Here is a 21382-nt window from a genome sequence, read left to right as displayed (position 1 = left end):
TCCCTCTCTCTCTGCCCCTCCCCCGTTCATGCTCTGTCTCTCTCTGTCCCAAAAATAAATAAACGTTGAAAAAAAAAATTTTTTTTAAAAAATGTAAACTTGAAATTGTAGAAGCTAAGTGATCGTTACACAGGGTTCATTTTGCTACTTTTATATATATTTGAAAACATCCATAACAAAAGTTAAATTTCTTTATAGGTCACATGGGAATCAAGTTTCTTTACCTGTCAAATGAGAATAACATCAATCCCTGTCTTACAGTGTTATTGTGGGATGGACACAGTACTCACTCAGTAAATGTTAGTCTTAAAACCTGGACACTCTATACACACACACTTGGTAACACAAACAAAAACCAAGCCATTGTATTTCCTCCAAGGTTTTGTTTTTTTATGTATATTTTTATATAGTTATAACTATAAAATTGAAATAAGTTCATATTCTGTTTCCACGGTTTTATATGGCCACCGTTGTATGTCAGTCTATAATGTTCCTAATCATTTTTAATGCTAGCTTAATAATTCAGTGATGAATCTAATTTAGTTAACCATTAATCTCTAATTCATTAATTTGTTTCTAACTTGTCACTATTATAGTCATTGCTGCAATAAATGATTTGGGGCATTGACCATCACGTTTCAATTATTATCTTGTGGTAATCTCCCAGGCGCGGGATTATTGGGTCAAAGACATGTCCATTGTTACCGCTCTTAAAATGTATTATTGTGTCATTTGCAAAAGAACTGAACAGTTTATAAAGCCACACAGGACAGCTGAGGGTTCCAGCTTTATACAACTTTGTTAGCGTCTGAAAAAATATTTGTACTAGTAAGGGTATTGTGAGGTAGTTTACTGCTGTTTCATTTGCATTTCCCTAGATATATCTAAATAGAAAAAAATAGTCAATTTTAAATTATATTTGGATGACTATCCTTAATTTATGAGGAGCTATGCAAGCATGTGTGCACCCAGGCACACAAAGTAATAAGAAAATGAGATCAGAAGATGAGCAGATACATAGTACAGAAAAAAATACATGGTTAAAAACAAAGAAAACTTTTGTCCTCCTAATAACATGAACGAAAAATGTATAAATTAATGAGAAAACATTACTACCTATCAAACTAGCAGGGATTCATTTAAAGGATACAAAGTTACAGGAAAATGACTTCTACTGACGGGTTTAAACTAGTAAAGCCTTTCTGGAGGACAATACGGCAATATATGTTAAAAGTCTTAAAATTCTGCATCCCTTTGGACCCACAATTGCACTCCTAGGAGTTTAACCCAAAGGGAAAAATATCAGATACATTCTCACGTATTTAGCTACAAGGATATTCATAGCAGCATTGTGTAAAATGTTAAAAAGGAGAAAGTGAGAGGGTGTCTGGGTGGCTCAGTAGGTTAAGCATCTGACTTCAGCTCAGGTCATGATCTCATGGTTCATGGGTTCGAGCCCCACGTTGAGCTCTGTGCTGACAGCTCAGAGCCTGGAGCCTGCTTTGGATTCTGTGTTTCCCTCTCTCTCTGCCCCCCGCCCCCGTTTGCTCACTCGCTCTCTCTCTTTCCCTCTCTCTCTCTCCCTCTCCCAAAAACAAACATTAAAAAAATTTAAAAAAAAAAGTGATGAAAATGTGCATCCATTGAGGTCTGTTAAATAAATTATGGCACAGCCATACAAAGGCAAACTCCACAGCCATACACAGCCATTAAAAATCACAAAGGGGGGTGCGCCTGGGTGGCTCAGCCGGTTAAGCATCTGACTTCAGCTCAGGTCATGATCTCATGGTTTGTGGATTCAAGACCTACATTGGGCTCTGTGCTGACAGCTCAGAGCCTAGAGCCTGCTTCAGATTCTGTGTCTTCCTCTCTCTCTGCCCCTCCCCTGCTCATGCTCTCTCTCTCTCTCAAAAATAAATAAACATTAAAAAAAAAAATCATGAAGAGGGGGTGCCCAACTCTTCAGTGGAAAAGCATGCAACTCTTGATCTCAGGGTTGTGAGTTCAAGCCCCACATTGGGTATATATTACTTCACAGGCCCAGTACACTTCGGCTGCGCCACTCTGCTCAGCACAGGTATAGATTACTTTAAATAAATTGAGGAACCTGGGTGGCTCAGTCGGTTAAGTGGCCGACTTCGGCCCAGATCATGATCTCATGGTTCATGATGAGTTCAAGCCCCGCATCGGGCTCTGTGCTGACAGCTCAGACCTTGGAGCTTGCTTCAGATTCTGTGTCTCCCTCTCTCTCTGACCCTCTCCCTCTCTCTCTCCCTCTCAAAAATAAACATTAAAAAATTTTTTTAATAAATAAAATTTTTAAAAATCATGAACACATGTAATATATTTTTTCTTAGTATACTGATATATAAAACAAGGAGACTATAGAAAATTGTATATGGAAGAATTTTATATTTAAAAAAAATTTTTTTGTTAATGTTTATTTGTTTTTGAGAGAGACAACATGAGCAGGGGAGGGACAGAGAGGGAGACACAGAATCAGAAGCAGGCTTCAGGCTCTGAGCTGTCAGCACAGAGCCCAACACAGGGCTTGAACTCACGAACTATGAGATTATGACCTTAGTCAAAGTCAGACACTTAACCAACTGACCCACCAGACACCCCTATATTTTAAAATACAGTATTCAATGTACCACCATTTACCTTGAAGTTAAAAACCATTTCCCCTCCTATGTCAGAAAAATGTGTTCTCCATAGTAACTGATACAAGTGGTAGTAAAAAAAAAAATAGCTTTTCTACACTTTAACCTCATTTAATTAATCCAATTTGTTACCTTATGTCATTGTGCTAAGAAGTGACATGGAGTACTAATAACCCATGTATTACGTACATTCATGTTGAACTCTACTCCAAACAATCATCAATAGCTACTAAATGCTAGTACCAGAATTTCCCATTTAAGATGACAGAACAGTACCACACTTTAGGTGACTTATGAAAGGTTAAAAGATACAGCATTTGTCCTAAAAACAAAAGCAGTTGAAGTTTAAAGCTATTACTCATTCTTTCTTTTTTTTTTTTTTTTTTAAAGCTATTACTATTCTTGTAGCTAAACTAACAGCTACTAAAACAAACCTGTGAGCAGACAACTGATTCCCTAAATCTCCTTGCATAACCTTGACTTAATTTGCAACACTCTGCTCTTCAAGTGAGGCGTCTGTCATGGGCCCATAGCCACGAAAGGTCCACACAGTGCAGGGAGCGTCCTTAGTCCTACGGCAACACTGCAGGACTTTCTCCTTCCCGCTCCCTATTCCAGGCATTCACCCTTCTCCCGGTCAAGTCCAAGAATTTAAACAGGAAGCAAACTTTAATCTAGCTGCTTTTTTACCATAAGAATGTGGTGGCCAGACATTTGGCTTTGCCCAGAGAAGTCCTAGGTTAAGCATGCTATCCTGGTGTCCTGTTTAGTTTCCCTTTTCACTGGTTTAGAGATAAATTATACAGTCACCAAGAACCACACAACTACATGAATAAATGCTCTAGCAGTGAAGAGTGTGCTTCCTGATACATTTTATCAGAAACATTTTAATAATAGGAACAATTTAAGGGAGAAAGGAAACATTCTGTTCAGTTTTCCTTTATGACTTCTCAAGTAATGAAATACTAATGGAAATTAGGTTGAATAGTATCTAAAACTTATAATATGCATTTGAGAATCTCACAACAAAGAATTAAATGAGGTAGAGAAAAGAATTAATATGTTTGGTAACTAAGGGGAAAAAGGGGCCTATGGCTGTCAAGTTCTGGGTAATGAAGCAGCAGACAATGGTACTAAAACTTCTGGATCCAGTCTTCCCACAAAACATCCCAGACAGCAAGACGTTAACTTGTCCAAGGCTCATGCTTTCTCAGGAATTCCAGTCGAATGAGAAATCCTAAATATACCCTAAAATATCACACTTCACATCCCCCTCCCCCACAGCAAAAGGACTAAACTCTGAGAAAGGAAATCACAATCTCATACACATAAGGTGGGTCCCAGGGATCTGCCTGCCAACCCCTGTGCTTGCTATCATCTCCACCCACTCCCTAAAAATATGAAAAACAAAACAAAATCAAAGGAAAAAACAAAACAAAACAAAAAACAACTTTGCAACTTAAGCCATGACCTTGCTTTATAAAACGTCACACTCAGCAAATGGCAACTTCATCCTTCCAGTTCCTCAAGCCAAAGAGCCTGGCATCCTCACTGATTGCTTTCTTTTTCTCATAACTTCCAATTGGTCATCGAATGCTTTTAGCCCTCCCTTTAAAATTCATTCAGAATTTGGCCACTTTGCTCCACCTTCGCCTGCCACTGCCCTGGTTCAAACCACCATGGTCTGGATAATTGGCAAGAATAGTCTAATTGGTTTCCCTTTTTCCCCTCCGGCTCACTCTGAACACATGCCCCGGGTCACACAATCTGAAGGTAGTGGAGCAGGGACTGGAATGCAGGAAGTAGGAGCCTATGTTCCTAACCACTGTTCTCGATGTCCCTTTTCTGTCTTCACACATCTGTGCACCTAGAATCCAAGCTAGGACCCTGCCATTGAATCATGAAGTATCCTCACAAAGCACTGACTTATCTAAAGAGGTGTGAAAAAAACAAAACTTCAGTATAAAGACGCTTCACTATCAAAGGATTCCACTGGGAAAGTTCACTGTAACTTAATGAAGTAAATAATAAATGGCTTTTAAGAAAACATCTTTTTTTTTTATCCCTTCCTTCCTTCCTATCTGCCCCAATCCTCTCTCCCTGCCTCCCATCCCTTCCTCCCCCTACCCCTCACCTCTTCTATCTTCTCTCTCACTTTTTACTTTAACCACCTGGCAAGGAGATGATAAGCTTCCAAGAAATTAAATATTCAAAATTTTAAAACCTGTTGCTTAGCTGGTTGAAAAAAAGAGTTTTGGATGACAGAGCTACCTACCTGACCTAACCTTACACTTTCTCCCTTTTACCTTTAATATCCTTAAAGTATACCCCAGCACCCAAGCACACTTGCATTAATATTCTTCCCCCAGACTCTTGTTTATTATTTTTTAAAAGCTGAAGTATAGTTAAACATTCAATAATAGGCACAGAACTTACAGGTTCTGTTCAGTGACTATTGACAAGTGTCTACACCCATGTAACCATCACCTGAAACAAGATATGGCACATTTGCATGGACCTCAGGAAGTTCTCTCCTGTCCTTTTTTTTTTTTTTTTCCCAAGTAATCTCTGTACCCAACATGGGGCTCAAACTCATGACCTGAAGATCAATAGTCAGATGCTCTACTGACTAAGCCAGTCAGATGCCCCTTCCCTGTCCTTTTCTAAACAATTTCCCTCCCTCTCCAGTCTGTAATGATTTCCTGATCTCTATCAGTGTAGAATAGTTTTGTTTTTTCTTGGATTTCATATAAACCATATACTCCGTTCATTAATGTCTAATTCCTTTCACTTCACACAATGGTTTTGAGATTCATCTGTGTTGCTGGGCCAATCTGTTGTTGGCTACTGTGAACACATCGCAATTTTTTTTCTCCATTTTGCTATAGACAGACATTTCAGTTGCTTTCAATTTTTTTAGCTATGGTGAATAAGGCTGCTATGAACAGTTTTGAATTCATAATTTCAAGGACATATTTTTCATTTCCCTTCATTAAATATCTAGGAGAACTGACAAATCATCAGATAGATATGTATTTAATTTCATCAGAAACTGCCAAACAGTTCTCCAAAGTAACTGTACCCTTTTGCACAACCACCAGCAATGTATGGTTCCAGTTGTATCACATCATCCCAGTGCTTAGTATAGTCTTTCTTTTGTTAGTCATTCTAGACGGTGTGAAATGGTATCTCAGTGTGAGTTTACATTGCATTATTTCCCTGTTGACTAAGTGATGTTGACAGCCTTTGCAAATGTTTATTGGCCATTAGTATATCCTCCTTTGGGAAGTCTGTTCATGTCTTTTCCTCATTTTGTTACTGGACTATTCCTCTTTTGCTCATTTTGCTGTTGGGCTTTTGCAGTTCTTTATATGCCCCAAATACAAGTCCTTTGACACATAAAAGTGGTAGAAATTATTCTTCCATCACTGGACATTCTAATTGTTGGGTGTTGGCTTTTATGTATTGGCTGTATTCCTTTAAAGAGTGATGGATTTAGTTTGGGTACATGGTTGAGTTACTTGCAATTCATTTGACACTTTCCTAACTTGCTTCTGAGCTTTGTTAGGGTGAGTTTAGATAGGGCTGCAGTCTATGGCTAATTTAACCCCACTCCAAGATTTCCAGCCAGTGTCCATGTATGAAACAGTCCCTCCCTTCATGCCTAGTAGAAACACACATTATTCCAATCTGTGTGAGCTCCTGGAAGTGTTCGGTGTACTGAGTTCCAGTGTGGCTTTCTCCAGCATTATGTGGCTTCATACTTTGCATATGCAGGTGAGTATTCAACAAAAGATTCTAAAGGACCCTTCTATAGATCTCCAGAGATCTCCTAGTTCTATGAATTTCTGTGTAGTACTCTCTGCTCCAGTTTTTTTACCCCACAAATTCTAGTTGTCTTAACTTCTCTAATCTCTCCTGGGTTCCACTGGGGTTTCCTTACTCTGTGCTGCAATCTAGAAAGTGCCTACAGGCAGTATGCTGGGGCACCTATAGTGCTCATGTCATTTATTTCAAGGCTTGCAATCCTGCACTGACTGTTTTCCAATGTCTAAAAATATTTGTTCGTATATTTTAATCCTGTTTTCTAGTTTACAATAGGAGGGCAATTTTCTTAAATTTTTTTTTTCAACGTTTTTACTTATTTTTGGGACAGAGAGAGACAGAGCATGAACGGGGGAGGGGCAGAGAGAGAGGGAGACACAGAATCGGAAACAGGCTCCAGGCTCTGAGCCATCAGCCCAGAGCCCGACGCGGGGCTCGAACTCCCGGACCGCGAGATCGTGACCTGGCTGAAGTCGGACGCTCAACCGACTGCGCCACCCAGGCGCCCCAGGAGGGCAATTTTCAAAGCAGTTGATCCTGCACAGGAAGATGTACCATTTTTATAATAACTCTGTGTTATTTTTTAGTGGTTGCTCTCCAGATTAAAATATGCACCTGCTGTAAGTTATTATGGTCTACCTACAAATAAAAGTATACTAATTCAGTCTATGAAATTTATGACAGCATAATTCCATTTCCCTCTTGTGGCATCCTCATGGTATTATATTCTATTTCTATATAAGTTGTGAACCCCACAAATGTTAATATTTTTGCTTTAAATAGCCAATAGTCTGTGTGCATATATTATACATAGCCAATAGCCTATGTGTATACATTATCCAAAAAGGTACCAAAAAGTTTTCCTATGTATTTGTGCCACTATTTACCATTTCTGCTGTTCTTTGTTCTTTTCTGTATACCCAAGGTTCCATCTGGTCTCTTTCATCTTTACCTCGTAGAACATTTTTTAGCACTTTTTGGCAGTTCAGATCTACTAGAGACAAATTCTTTCATCTTTGTTTTAAGTTTATTTATTTTGAGAGAGAGAGAGAGAGAGTACGCCATGGAGGCGCCATGCATGCCAGGGAGGTACAGAGAGAGAGAAAGAGAGGGGTTCTCAAGCAGGCTCCGCACTGTCAGTGCAAAACCCAACACGGGGCTCAATTCCACAAACTATGAAATCATGACCTCAGCTGAAATCAAGAGTCAGATGCTTAACCGACTGAGTCACCCAGATGACCCAAATTCTGTCACTTTTTAATCTGTGTGAAAATATCTTTGTGTTACCTTGATTTCTATAGACTATTTATGCTCAACATAGAATTCTAGGTTGACAGGGGTTTTTTTTTTTCCCCTTCAGCACATTTATGGCTATCATCCCATTGTCTTTAAGCCTCCAGTTTTTTTTTTAATTTTTTTAATGTTTTTACTTATTTTTGAGAGAGAGAGAGAGAGAGAGAGAGAGAGCGAGCAGGGGAGGGGCAGTGAAACAGGGAGACACAGAATCCAAAGCAGGTTCCAGGCTCTGAGCTGTCAGCACAGAGTCTCACACAGGGCATGAACCTACAGACTGCGAGATCATGACCTGAGCCAAAGTCAGATACTCAACCAACTGAGCCACCCAGGTGCCCCGCCTCCAGTTTTTTTTTGATGAGTAGTTAGCCATAACCCATACTGTTATTCCCATGTATATACTGTATCTTCTATTCCGCTGCTTGTGCAATCTGCTCTTTAGTTTTCAGTAGTTTGATTATGATGTGCGTAGGTCTGGAATTTTGTTGTTGTTGGGTTTGCTTTTGTTTTGTTTTGCATTTATACTACTTAGGGCTTGCTGAACTTCTTGATTCTGTCAACTAAAGTATTTCATCAATTTTAGAAGTTCTTGACCATGGTCTCTTCAAATATGTCTTCTGCCACTTCTCTCTTCTAAGATTCCAGTTATACACACATTAGACTGACATTATCCCATAGGTGGAAGAGTTCTTTCCTCCCTCTCCCCAACTCTCTGTTCTCTTGTTTATCAATTTGGATATATTCCATCAACAAGTCTTCACATTCACTGATCCTTTCTTCTGATATGTTATGGAGATATTAAGCCCATGTGACACATTCTTCACTTCTAATATTGTATTTTTCATATCTGGAATTTTGTTAAGTTTATTATTTATTTTTTATTTATTTTGAGAGAGAGATGGAGAGCAAGCAGAGGAGGAGCAGAGAGAGAGAGAAGGAGACACAGAATCCCAAGTAGACTCCTCACTGTCAACACAGAGCCTTATGTGGGGATTGAACCCATGAACCGTGAGATCATGAGCTGGACCAAAACCAAGAGTCGGATGCTTAACCAACTGAGCCACTCAGGTGCCCCTTCGTTTCTAGAATTTCTGTTTGGTTCCTTGGTAGAGTTTCCAAGACTCTGCTAAAAATCCCCATCTTTTCATGCATAATGTCCACCTTTACCATTAGATCCTCTAGCATTCTTTTTTTTCATAGTTATCTTTAAATCCCTATCTGATAATTCCACCAGCTGGATTATCTTTGGGTCTCTTTCTACTGGCTATTTCCTCTCCTGATATTTGGCCACATTTTCTTGCCTTTTCTTGTGCCTTGTAATTTTTTATGATAAGACAGACATTCTGTATAAAAATACATTAATGATTGAGGTAAGTAATATTCTACTTCTAGAAAGAGACGTTACCCTTCTGTCAGGCCACTAGAATGTCCTCATATGTAAGTAATCTGGGCCTGGGCTTGGATGCAGCATTAGTTTGATACAGCCTATCACTGGCTTAAAATATTTAGAGGGTGGGAATCAGTACTTTCACTAGAGCAGGGCCTGGGGTCCAAGCCCAGGTAGGATTTCAGAGATCTGCCTGTGCTTCACAGCTAAGCCATGGGCTTTCAAAACTGTGGGAGTGCTTTTATGTGTACACTGTGATTGAACAATTTAAGTAAACAGATGGCAGATGGTGTGAAACAGGTTTCTCACTACTGGAGTAAGAATTTACAGATAAACAAGGGGAGGAATTTAGAATGATCTATGTGGCAATGGATTTGAGTTGGATATGTCAATATGAACTCATTTGTATATATACAGATTAGTATACTTCCTGGCTCTGTCAGCTGAGAGGGCCTACAGGCACAACATCTCAGTAGCAACAGGAACATCTAACACCTAGATCTTGGTTTCTCCATTCACCAATTAAAGCAACCAGGGCTCCTTGGAGAAAAGGCTGACACTAGGACCGTGGCAGGAAATATAGAAGATAAACCTGGAGCATCAGCAGTGCCAAAAAGTAAAAACAGTGGCCATACACACACACACACACACACACACACACACACACACACACTGATGGGGGTATGTCAAAGAGGCATAGGAGCCAATTGAACCAGCTCCCAATGGCCAGAAGTGGAACAATTTCACCAACAAAATACAGTAGTATTGGATTATAACCTCAAGTATAAAATAAATATCCATGAGTCCATACTGTTAAAAGAATGATTGAACAAATAAATAAATGAGGGGAAAAGAGACAAATTTCCCGCACAGGAGAACTCCAAATAATTTACACAGATACTCCACCCTTAAGGACAGGAAGAGTGACTACCCACTTAAGTGTGGGCTTTGCACAAGTGACTTCCTTCCACAGAGTACAGCATGGAAAGAGAGGGAAAAGGAGAAACCTGAAAAACACTACCTCCATCACATGCTCAAGCTCAACATCAACGCCACTAAGTCATGTACCCTTACTACGATGTGTAGTAAATGACAATTAATCTCTGTGGTCTTCCTCCCCAAAACCTAAAACCCCATCCTAATTATGAGAAAAATATGAGCCAAATACTAATAGAGGGACATTCTACAAAATGCCTCAACAATACTCCTCAAAACTGTCAAGGTCATCAAAATCAAGGTAAGTTGAGAAATTGCCACAGCTCAGAGGAGTCTAAAGAAACATGAAAACTGGGGCGCCTGGGTGGAGCAGTCGGTTAAGCGTCCGACTTCAGCCAGGTCACGATCTCGCGGTCCGTGAGTTCGAGCCCCGCGTCAGGCTCTGGGCTGATGGCTCAGAGCCTGGAGCCTGTTTCCGATTCTGTGTCTCCCTCTCTCTCTGCCCCTCCCCCGTTCATGCTCTGTCTCTCTCTGTCCCAAAAATAAATAAACGTTGAAAAAAAAAATTAAAAAAAAAAAAAGAAACATGAACACTAAACGTAACGTGGAACCCTGGATGGGATCTTAGAACAGAAAGAGGACATTAGGTAAAGTCAAAGAACATATGAATGAAGTATGGATATTACTTAAAAATAACATATCAATATTAGTTCATTACTTACAGTACATATACCATACTACTATAGGTGTTAATAATAGGGGAAATTCGGTGTGGGGCATAAGGGAACTTTCTGTACTACCTTTGTGATTTTTCCATAAAACTAAAACTATTCCAAACAATAAAGTTCATTTTAATTTTTTTTAAGTTTATTTATCTATTTTGAGAGAGAAAGAGAGTCAGAGAGCACAAGTGGGGAAGGTGCAGAGAGAAGGAGAGGCAGAATCCCAAGCAGGTTCCACACCATCAGCACAGAGCCTGATGCAGGGCTCGAACCCACAAACCACGAGATCAGGACCTGAGCCGAGATCAAGAGTCAGATGCTTAACCGACTGAGCCACCCAGGCACCTCTGAAGTTCATTTTAAAAAAAGAAAAAGACTGGGAACTCACTCTCTGCTTTAAGCATGACTGCCAGATTTTCCCATCTGTTAGGGAATTTTCTTTACTTTCCAGTCCCACACCTTGCTTTCCGCAGCACACGTGATCTCTCTCAACCCTGTTCTTCCTCCCCAGCCTTCCTTTTGGAGGGCAGCTTCCAACGTTGTGTGAAAGCCTGGAATGAATTAGAGGAGTTTCTCTCACCTCTCCTGCCCCGTCCCCATTCCTTGGGGACTGGAAGCATTGAGTTTTCCATTAGAGTAGTTCCAGACTCTTGGGGGGAGGTCATCTCCAGCTGTTTCCCTGCTTTTAGCCCTCCTCCATAACTGAAAACCTGGGGTGCTTCTGGGGAGTTTCTCTCATCTCTCCAGGTCAACCCCCTGCTTGCTGAGGGTGGTTGCTGTGCACTAGGGGGTAGTTCTGTGGGCCTCAGGTAGGGTCTCTGTCAGCTCCACTTACTTGGTCCAGGGGTGTGGTTCATTACCCCTGAACATTCAGGGAAGACCTGTAGGTGAGAGCTGGGGCCAGGTGCAGACTTGCCCTTTGGTATAAGAGCAGCCGGGGCTCCTCAGGATCCTAGCCCGTCCACACTAGCCCATCCACACCAGCCCGCACCAGCCCACCCTGCCAAAGTGTGGCTGGTTTCTCCTCTCCTCTCATCTGCTGCTGGAAGGTTCCTCCTCTGTGGGCTGTTCTAGACCAGAGCAGCGATGGGTTTCTTCTCTAGTGTGAAGCTTTCATTACTTTCTGGAGTTTGGTTCATTTAGGTTTCCTTGTATCTTCAATCTCTTCCAACTGAGCCAGCCAGGCACCTCCAAAATACAATGCTTTTTAAAAGAGACCTTGGGAGGGGCTCCTGGGTGGCTCGGTCGGTTAAGCGTCCGACTTCGGCTCAGGTCACGATCTCACGGTCCGTGAGTTCAAGCCCCGCGTTGGGCTCCGTGCTGACAGCTCAGAACCTGGAGCCTGTTTCAGATTCTGTGTCTCCCTCTCTCTCTGCCCCTCCCCTGTTCATGCTCTGTCTCTCTCTGTCTCAAAAATAAATAAACATTAAAAAAAATTTTTTTTAATAAAATAAAAGAGACCTTGGGAATTAAACTTGGGGAAACTTATCAGAAAGAATAGAGAATAAAATAGATGATAATAAAAATAAATAAATAAATAAATAAATAAATAAGGAAATTGGAAGTCCAGTCAAGATAATTTAATATCTGTATAGTAGAGTCTCTAGAGGAAAAAAAAGTCAATTAAATAATTCAAGAAAATGTCCCCAAGTTAACTAATGTAAGTTTGCTAACTGAAAATACAGAATGCCGTCTATGGCCATACCACCCTGAATGCACCTGATCCCGTCTGAAAACACAGAATGCACAGCGTAATGGATTACAAAAGTACACTTATACTAAAGCATATCTTTTTGAAATGTCAAAGCAGTAGAAACAAAGAGAAAATCCTACAAGCTTCCCAAGATGGAAAAATAGGTTACAATGGATGAGGAGTTAATGATTTCAAACTTTCAACAGCCACAGTATAAGCTAGAAGACAGTGGACTAAAATCATCAAAATTCTGAAAGAAAATGATTCCAGTCTGACAATAATACACAGCCAAACTATTAATCAAGGTTGAGAGAAAATTTAAGGCCCTTTCAGACATGCAACGTTTCGAGTAATATGTTCCTATTCCCTTTCTTCAGTGAAATGTGGGAGTGAACCGGGAAAGAAGACAACTCAGGAGAGAAGAAATAGAAGATCCAACACAAAAGACAAGAGAACCCCTGGAATGATAGCTGGGCTCTCAGAAAACAGAAGCTACCCCACACCAGAGCACCTTGCCCTGGGAGGCATTTCTTCAAGATGACGATGCTAACAGAATAAATGATGTGAGAGAAAACAGAACTTTGGGCAACTGGTAGAAATTTCTGAGTTGAGTTAGTGATGATAATGACCCAGAAATTCCTATACACAAGTTATCCCCTCAACTGAAAAGTCAGGTAATGTCAGTATGTCAAAGATATTACTTAAAAACCCACAGGTAAATCCCAAACAGCTAAGAGTTGAGGATAGCTACCTCAGAGAAAGGGGAATGAAGGCGGGGACTGAGAATTCCTGTTTGAACAATCCCTGACAAACTATTTAACTTGCTGAACTGTATAAACTTGAAAAAATATATACATAGAAGAATATGGAAGATGGGGAAAGAGTATAGAAAATACACCTTGACAACTAAATCTGACCTCTGGAAACAAAGAAGTCTGACAAAATTGTCCCATAAAGTAAAAAATGACAAGAATGAATGAGTTTGGGTGGGGTGGGGGAAGAGTAAGAAAGAAGTAACATTACTTCCATGCTACCAAAACTCTGGTCCAATGCTCAGCATCAACAACAGAAATCCGTAAGTTTCTGGGCTCCATGTCCCTAGCCAGTAAAGTGGGTGTAACAGTATCTCTCACAGGACCACTGGTAGGCTTAAATCAAGATAATGCACATGAAGTGCTTATAGCGATGTTAGATATAAATATTATTAACACAGTTAATAATTCACTCTTCTTTAAATAACCGAAATTCTTTTTTGATATCAAATCAGCCAATTCAACTATCACAATACTGAAGAGTTTACTTGAAGAGTTACCTTGTCTACTCAAACATCAAGGCTTCCAACCCTTTCACAGATGTCTCCTAAACAAGAGGGAGGGAGATAAACTGACTATCCAAGAGAAAGAGAAATTGTTTTAAAAAATACTTATCACACTAAAGTATTGACTGTACCAGAAAAACTACCCAGGTCACCATGCTTTATCTTACAGGTTTTCATTGATTATGATCAATCATTCACTCACTAAGCAAGTCAGCAATTAGAATTGAAAATTTTGTACCAACTGTACATTAACTCAGTAATCCTGAGGCAAGAATTTTTCCATTTCAAAATAAGCAAAGTCTCCAACTTATGCACAGATTGTCTTCTCCAAGTTCAATTATACGCTGTTAAAAAGCTTGAGAAGCATTTTTCCAAAGAAATAAAATTATGAAATAAAGTTGAGACCCTGAGCAATCACCATAGTAAGTCCATAAGTACCTAAAAACCATAGAAAAAGAAATAAAACCACTTCTTTTGTGCTCCCACAGCTAGTAAAAAAAAAAATAGCTCTTATTTGAGATTAGACATTATATGCCACACCTGGTTTCATTCATCTTTGTATCCTTTTAAACACAAACCATATAAAACAAAGTAGCCGCCTTCTCTCAGGAGCTTAAAATATTTACTTAATGAATGAATACCTAGAATTAAGAGTCCAGCTTGAACCATACTCTTTCCTATGGAGAAATGCATTATAATTTCCAACTGAAGGAACATCTTCCTTTATCCTGGCAACAAGCCCAGTTTGAACACCAAGAATAATACAGTGTCAGCAGATACTCCATCGACATAATAGTCATTCCTCCTTAGAAATCATATTTGGTCAGAGATCACTCATATTATTGCTAAGTATATAAAAATCACTAAATTGGGTTTTCCGAATATAAAACTTGACCTTCAAAACTTCCCTGATTTCTTTCCCTTTTAATAGCAGCCATCAACAGTTTATCTGGAAAGGTTTTTTTTCCCTAGTTTTATTGGGATTTAATTGACATATAATATTGTATTAGTTTAAGGTATACAGCATAACAATTTATGTACATATAGTGCAAAATGATCATGATAATTCTAGTTAACACCCATCACCATACAGTTACAATTTTTTTCATCACAAATGTGATGAGAACATTTAAGATCTATTCTTCTCTTAGCAACTTCCAAACATGCAATATAGTATTTTTTTTTAAGAGAGAGAGCACACGTGAGCTGGGAAGGAACAGAGGGAGAGAGAATCTTAAGCAGGCTCCATCATGAGCACAGAGCCAGACACAGGCTCGCTAGATCTCACAACCCTGAGATCATGACCTGAGCTGAAATCAAGAGTTGGAGGCTTAAGCGACTAAGCCACCCAAGGTGCCCCTCAATACGGTATTTTTAACTATAGTCACCATGTTGTACATTACATCCCCAGAACTAAGTTATGTTATAACTGGAAATTTGTACCTTTTGACCACCTTTACACATTTCCCCCATCCCCCACCACCTCTGGCAATCACAGATTGGTTCTGTGTCTGGGCCTTTGGTTTTTTAGATTCCACATGTAAATGAGATCATACAGTATTTGTCTTTCACTTAGCATAATTCATTCACGTTCCATTTTTTTTTTTTGCAAACAAGATTTCCTTCTTTTTTATGACTGAATATTCCAATGTGTGTGTGTGTGTGTGTGTGCGCGCGCGTGTGTGTGTGACACATTTTCTTTATCCACTCAGCTACTGATGGACAATTACGCTGTTTCCATGTCCTCAGTATTATAGATAATGCTGCAGTGAATAAGGGGGTACGGATGACTCTTTTAAGATAGTGATTTCTTTCAGATATATCCCCAGAAGCGGAATCACTGGATCAAATGGTCATCCTATTTTTAATTTTTTGAGGTAGATTTTTGATTTGCAGTTTCTGTACTACTTCAAGTTAGTACAGAAGCTTATCAACTGCAAACTTAATACCATGTTCCCCAAAAATACAAAAAAAACCCACCCCATATTAAAAGAAACAATATTCAAACAAAAAGATCTGATTATAACCCAGTATTTCTGTAGCTCAAATGGAACTACCTACTCTTTGATATTTCAGAAGTAAAATAGATAAAGTTACCCAACACAAAAACAAATTATTTTAGGCACCAAAATAATTGCAAAAATAACTGAAAATTATAGGTTAAAATTCTAGAATTTAGTAAACAACATATCCAATATGCACAATGATACTGATTTTCATAGTTTAAAACCTGAGAGAAATTTACCTTAAAAAGAACTCCTTTAATTTTTCATTACTCTAAAAAAAACAATTCAATCTCTATAATATACCAGGAATAAAGATTAATTTATCCTAGAGAGAGAGAGAGAGCTCACTTCAAGCTTTTTTGGAATGACTGATCATCACGTTTCTTCTTCCAAACACAAAATCCATATAGATTGTCACCTTAAATGAGATAAAGCATGGAAACTGCTTAAGCTCCAATCTAGTATCATAAATTACTCCATCAATGTTATTTCTCTTGAGTGCTCTTTCTCCTCTAAAATTCTAAACCCCCAATAAAACCAACTTACTTTCTTTCTTTATAATGCTTTCATCATATGTAAATGTATGAAGGCTATCTAAGTATTTGTTAGAACAAATGTAGGAGGCTGAAGACTACTTGATGATGACTACTGACAACAACAGAAGCAGAGACACAGGTCATGTCATCAGAGGAGACAAAAGCATCCCTAGACCACCGACTACATGAACACAACTAAAGATTTTTAAGTGAGGTCTATATGTGATATTTTGGAAAAATATTTGTACATCCAAGAAAATTTAATCATAATTAATTAAATCTATGTTGACTTTCGTTTCAAGAATGTTTTCTGTAAAAAGAGCAATGTACAATGTCTCTGCATTGGTAACCTATGTAATAAAACATGAAACTCACTAAGGAAAAGCAGAGCAGGAACTATTAATGTATCACTTTTAGAGATCTATCCTTATGTGAAAAAAGTAAACATCATTAATTGTAAGCATATTCCAAACTTTTAGGAGAATTAAGTGGATTAAGAAATAAAGATTAAGAGGGCATAAAGAATTTGACACTCTATGATTTCAATATATTTTATAGGCAAATTGACACATCCATCTGGCTTGTCAGAAGGGCTGTCATAATATTCTCAGGTTAACATTTTAATAAACATTTTTCTCATTTTTCCAAGTATCTTAGACAGCATTAAAAACTTCATAACACGATGTCAATGCTTTGGAAACAGTCTGGCCATTCCTCAAAAAGTTAAACATAGAGTTGCCATATGACCCAGTAATTCCATTCTAGCTATATACCAAGAAAAACTGAAAACATACGTCCACACAAAAACTTTCACAAATGTTCATAGTAGCATCATGCACAATAGCCAAAAAGTGGAAGCAACTCAAACATCCAACTGGATGGATAAATAAAATGTGGTATATCCATCCATACAATGGTGTGTTATTCCACCCTAAAAAAGAATGAAGAATTTGATATGTACCACAACAAAGACAAAACCTGAAAACCTGCAAAGTGAAAGAAACCAGACACACCAGGCAGTATATGGTACAACTCCATTTACATGAAATATTCAGAATAGGCAAATCCACAGATATGTAAGTGGATTATTGGCTGCCACAAGCTGGGAGAAAGGGGAAACGGGGAGCGACAGCTTCATGGGTACAGAGTTTCCTTTGGGGGTGATGAACAAGGTCTGGAACTAGATGTGGGGTGGCTGCACAAGACTGTGAACATCTTAACACCACTGAAACTTTTCGTTATGTGAATTACATCTCAATTAATACAAGAAACTCTATGTCACAAAAAAAATAGACATTGACATCCTATCAGAGAAACATGGATTATTTTGGCAGCCCTTTAAAAACCTTATGGCTGCAGGGGTGCCTGAGTGGCTCAGTCAGTTAAGCATCCGACTTTGCCTCAGGTCATGGTCTCACCATTTGCTCCAAATGGAGCCATTTGCTTTATATACATTATTACTTATTTCAACCTCATGATACTTTACAAGACAGGTTAACTAACATATCTAAGTTCACAACAGTAAGTTGTAAAGCCAAAATTGAAACCAAGGTCTGTTGGGCATACAACTGTTTTTGCCAAAACATTCTGAGTGTTGACTACAAAAGAATATATTTTCAGTTTAATTGGCAAACATTCATATTCTCTCCTGAACACGGTTTCCAAGTGGTTAGGAAATGAGAAAGAAAAAAGCGATTGAAAAGAACATTATTAAAGAGTAAAGTGAGGTGTCTGGAAAAACATGCAATGCATTCTGTGCCCACTATATGCCACATGTGTGCTGGCATGACCATTGAACTGTTACAACAATCCTGGGACATAAATACCAGTGTTTCATTTTTTACATAAGAGGAAGCTGAAGCGTAGAAAGTTCAAGAAGGTCCAAGTTTAAAGACATCACAAGGCACAGAACTGGGATTAGAAATCAAATTCAGTTCATCAATACATATTTACTCGGTGCTTACTAGATTTCAGGGCTAGAAGAGGCACTTAGAATAGAATATTAGAGATCCCCCCACATACAGCTCAAACCACACCCATTTTCTTTTCACTTAAGGAGTGAGTCATTGTGAAATTGAAAAATCCCTGTAGATTTTTTCCTTTAATAGCTTTGTTTTAAATAATTATTCATGCTGGGGCACCTGGGTGGCTCAGTCAGTTGAGCGTCCAACTTCGGCTCAAGTCATGATCTCACAGTTTGTGGGTTCGAGCCCCACATCAGGCTCTGTGCTGACAGCTTTCTTGGAGCCTGGAGGAGCCTGCTTCGGATTCTGTGTCTCCTCTCTCTTCCCCTCCCCCATTCACGCTTTGTCTCACTCTGTTTCTCAAAAATAAATGAATGTAAAAAAAAATTTTTAAATAATTATTCATGCTTTGGTTAGATGTGTTAAGTACTGCCCCCTCAACTCCAAAGCTGACTGCCAGGAAAACTGAACAAACCTCTAGTAGCAAATGTAAAAATAGAAGCAATTCTGTCCTACATGCATGATTTTGAACGTACTGCTGGATGGAGAAGACCACTTTGGAAAATACACTTCACGTGTTCTGAAAGATGAATTAAACCCTTTAGCATTCTATGAAGCTTCTAAAGGTCTATCAGATGTTAAGTGACAACAGTGAAATTTCAAAAAGAACAGGATAAGTCAGCACCAGAGCTGGTTTAACATTAATAATAAGTGATCTAATAAATAGGCCTATGTTTGCCCAGTCAGGCTTTGCTTATTATGTCAGTTGGAAAGCCGGAAGGAAACTGGTTTTAACTCCCATACAACCTGTATCAGGACAACATCACTTTATCAGAAATGGAGCTGATGTCAGCATAACATTGAGACAGTTCAAATTTAAAACTGACCTTTCTTTTCTAATTGTTTTTGCAATTCAATCATAGTATAGAATTGAGGGCAAGCAACATTTACTAAGAGCTTTCTATGTACCAGACATGACATGAATCTTATTTCTCACAGCCACCGTGCAAGATATTAACTTTGTCTTTTAGAGGAAGAAACAGAAGTTTTGAGAAGTGAAATAAGTTTTCTAAGGTCACGCAGCTTTCAGAGAGGCAGAGCCAAAGCTCAAATTCAGATGTTAGTTATCATCATGTTCCAGAGCACTAAAAAGCTACCAGTTTCTTACCTTGTAAAGAAAATTTTATAAAAAAAAAATAATAATAATAGCAGAGAAAGCAGAGTAACATAGTGATTTGGATTATAAACTGATTTAGTACCTCAAAAGTAGTATAGGGTGATGTTGACCTATTAAAAATTCCTGGGAAGGTCACTGTGAAAGAGAATATAAAGTGCCTTAAAGTTAAAATAATAGTCTTTTAATAACATTTAAAATTAACAAATAAATATAATACTGAATATTATCAACAGAGAATTAAGTTAAAAAAGAAAAAAAGGAAAAGGAAAAGTTCTATTCTAAAACAATGGTGTTTAAGAGACTGGACCAGTGTAGGCTGGCTTAAGGTAGCACTTCCTGGTTAACTCCATGAAAAACCAATCCCTATAAAAATATGGAAAGATGAGATAATACAAAGATATGGAAAGAAATGCCAGACTTAACACTAAGCCAGTCTTCTTTCCAGTTACAAATAGTACAACATAGTGCTTAAAAGTCTTCTGGAGTCAGTCTATCTGGGTTTGAGTCCTGGCTCTTCTACATACTAAGCCATGACAGTGACTTTGGGCATGTTATTTCACCAATCTAGACCTCAGTTTTCTCCTCTGTAAACAAAAGGAGGTAATTGCAGAAGACAGACTTGTTGTAAAGATTAATATATATGGGATTGTTAGAACAGAGCCTCAAAATACTAAGTACTCAATGAATGTTAAATTGTCAGTGGTAATATATCATTTCCCTGAGTCTTTACTAAGCTGCTGAAAATTGATGCTCATTATTAATCACCAAACGGGGAAGGGATATAGTATGCAGTTTCCTCTGAAAATTACATGATGGAACCCACTTTTTCACAGCCCATCAAAAAGACTGGTTAATGTGGTTTTTTTTTTAATTTTTTTAATGGTTATTTATTTTTGAGAGAGAGAAAGTGAGCATGAGTGGGGGAGGGGCAAGACACAGAATCTGAAGCAGGTTCCAGGCTCCAAACTGTCAGCACAGAGCCTGATGCGGGGTCACATCCACAAACTATGAGATCATGACCTGAGCCAAAGTGGGACACTTAACTGACTGAGCCACCCAGACACCCTGGTTAATGTCTTTAAAACAAAAAACAAAAAACCACACTCTGAGAAATAATAGAGAATTCCATCACTAAAATAAAATGTTAAAAAAAAAAAACAAGAACAAAAACAAGATTGGTGCTTCCCAGTTGGTGAACACATCAAGGTGCTGGAAGGGTGACATGTCCAGAATGGGCGTGGAAGGGCCGTTTCCCCCATGCCCTGCCCTACCTGTCTCTTCCATTTGGCTGTCCTTAAAAATAAACTAGTAATACCTCCTTACAGATTCCAGCACATGGATTCAGTGCCCAGAACCTATACATGTAGTGGAAAGAAATACCATTTTATTTTCCATTCCATAGCCTGCATTGGCTTCAATCCGTTAAATACTGCCCCCTAAACTCCAAAGTTAACTGCCAGGAAAACTGAATAAACCTTCTGTAGCAAATGTAAAAATATAAGCAATTCTGTTCTACATGTATGATTGTAAACATACTGCTGGATGGACTGATCATCAGATCATTCATTCAATCATCCAAAATATTGTGTGTTACCTACTCAGTCATCATCCAGCCTGCAATCATCTGAATAAGAACAAAAAATGTTTCCCATCATCAAGATATGGCCATCTATGTAAGTCTCATATCCCCTGTATAGATTTAAAGTCAATATTCAGATGGTGTTTTTGCATTTGATGTTTACTGTGCCCATTTGTGAAATTTACAGTCATTGCTGGAAGTGCCAACCGTGCCACCCTATCACTAAGAATTTTTCTAAGCAATATGTGTCAGGATCTTCAGAAATGCGTACAGCCTTTGATCA

The 21382-nt window shown here is 38.7% G+C and overlaps 1 protein-coding gene across 6 annotated transcripts in view; it reads right to left on the bottom strand.

Moving 5' to 3' along the window:
* SHLD2 (shieldin complex subunit 2) overlaps nt 1–21382 on the bottom strand; it is an 85537-nt gene that overhangs the window by 44228 nt on the left and 19927 nt on the right. Inside the window, exon 1 of one of the 6 annotated variants that reach the window (XM_040485646.1) lies at nt 16192–16244. The exons of 3 other annotated variants lie outside the window; for them this stretch is intronic. Coding sequence is in view for 1 of the 3 variants with exons in the window: in XM_040485643.1 (XP_040341577.1) it covers nt 11215–11230 (16 nt within the window). In the remaining 2 variants the exon portion in view is untranslated. Of the gene's footprint in view, nt 1–11214; nt 11560–13831; nt 13890–16191; nt 16245–21382 lie in introns of those variants that run through there. 2 more of the 6 variants (XM_040485645.1, XM_040485643.1) reach the window with 2 other exon arrangements.

This window comes from Herpailurus yagouaroundi, unplaced genomic scaffold (assembly GCF_014898765.1).
Source record: "Herpailurus yagouaroundi ecotype Mexico unplaced genomic scaffold, PumYag 163, whole genome shotgun sequence".
In the NCBI taxonomy this organism is placed as follows: domain Eukaryota; kingdom Metazoa; phylum Chordata; class Mammalia; order Carnivora; family Felidae; genus Herpailurus; species Herpailurus yagouaroundi.
The sequence above is the reverse complement of the archived record's forward strand: the minus strand, read 5'-3'. Positions and strand labels throughout refer to the sequence as shown.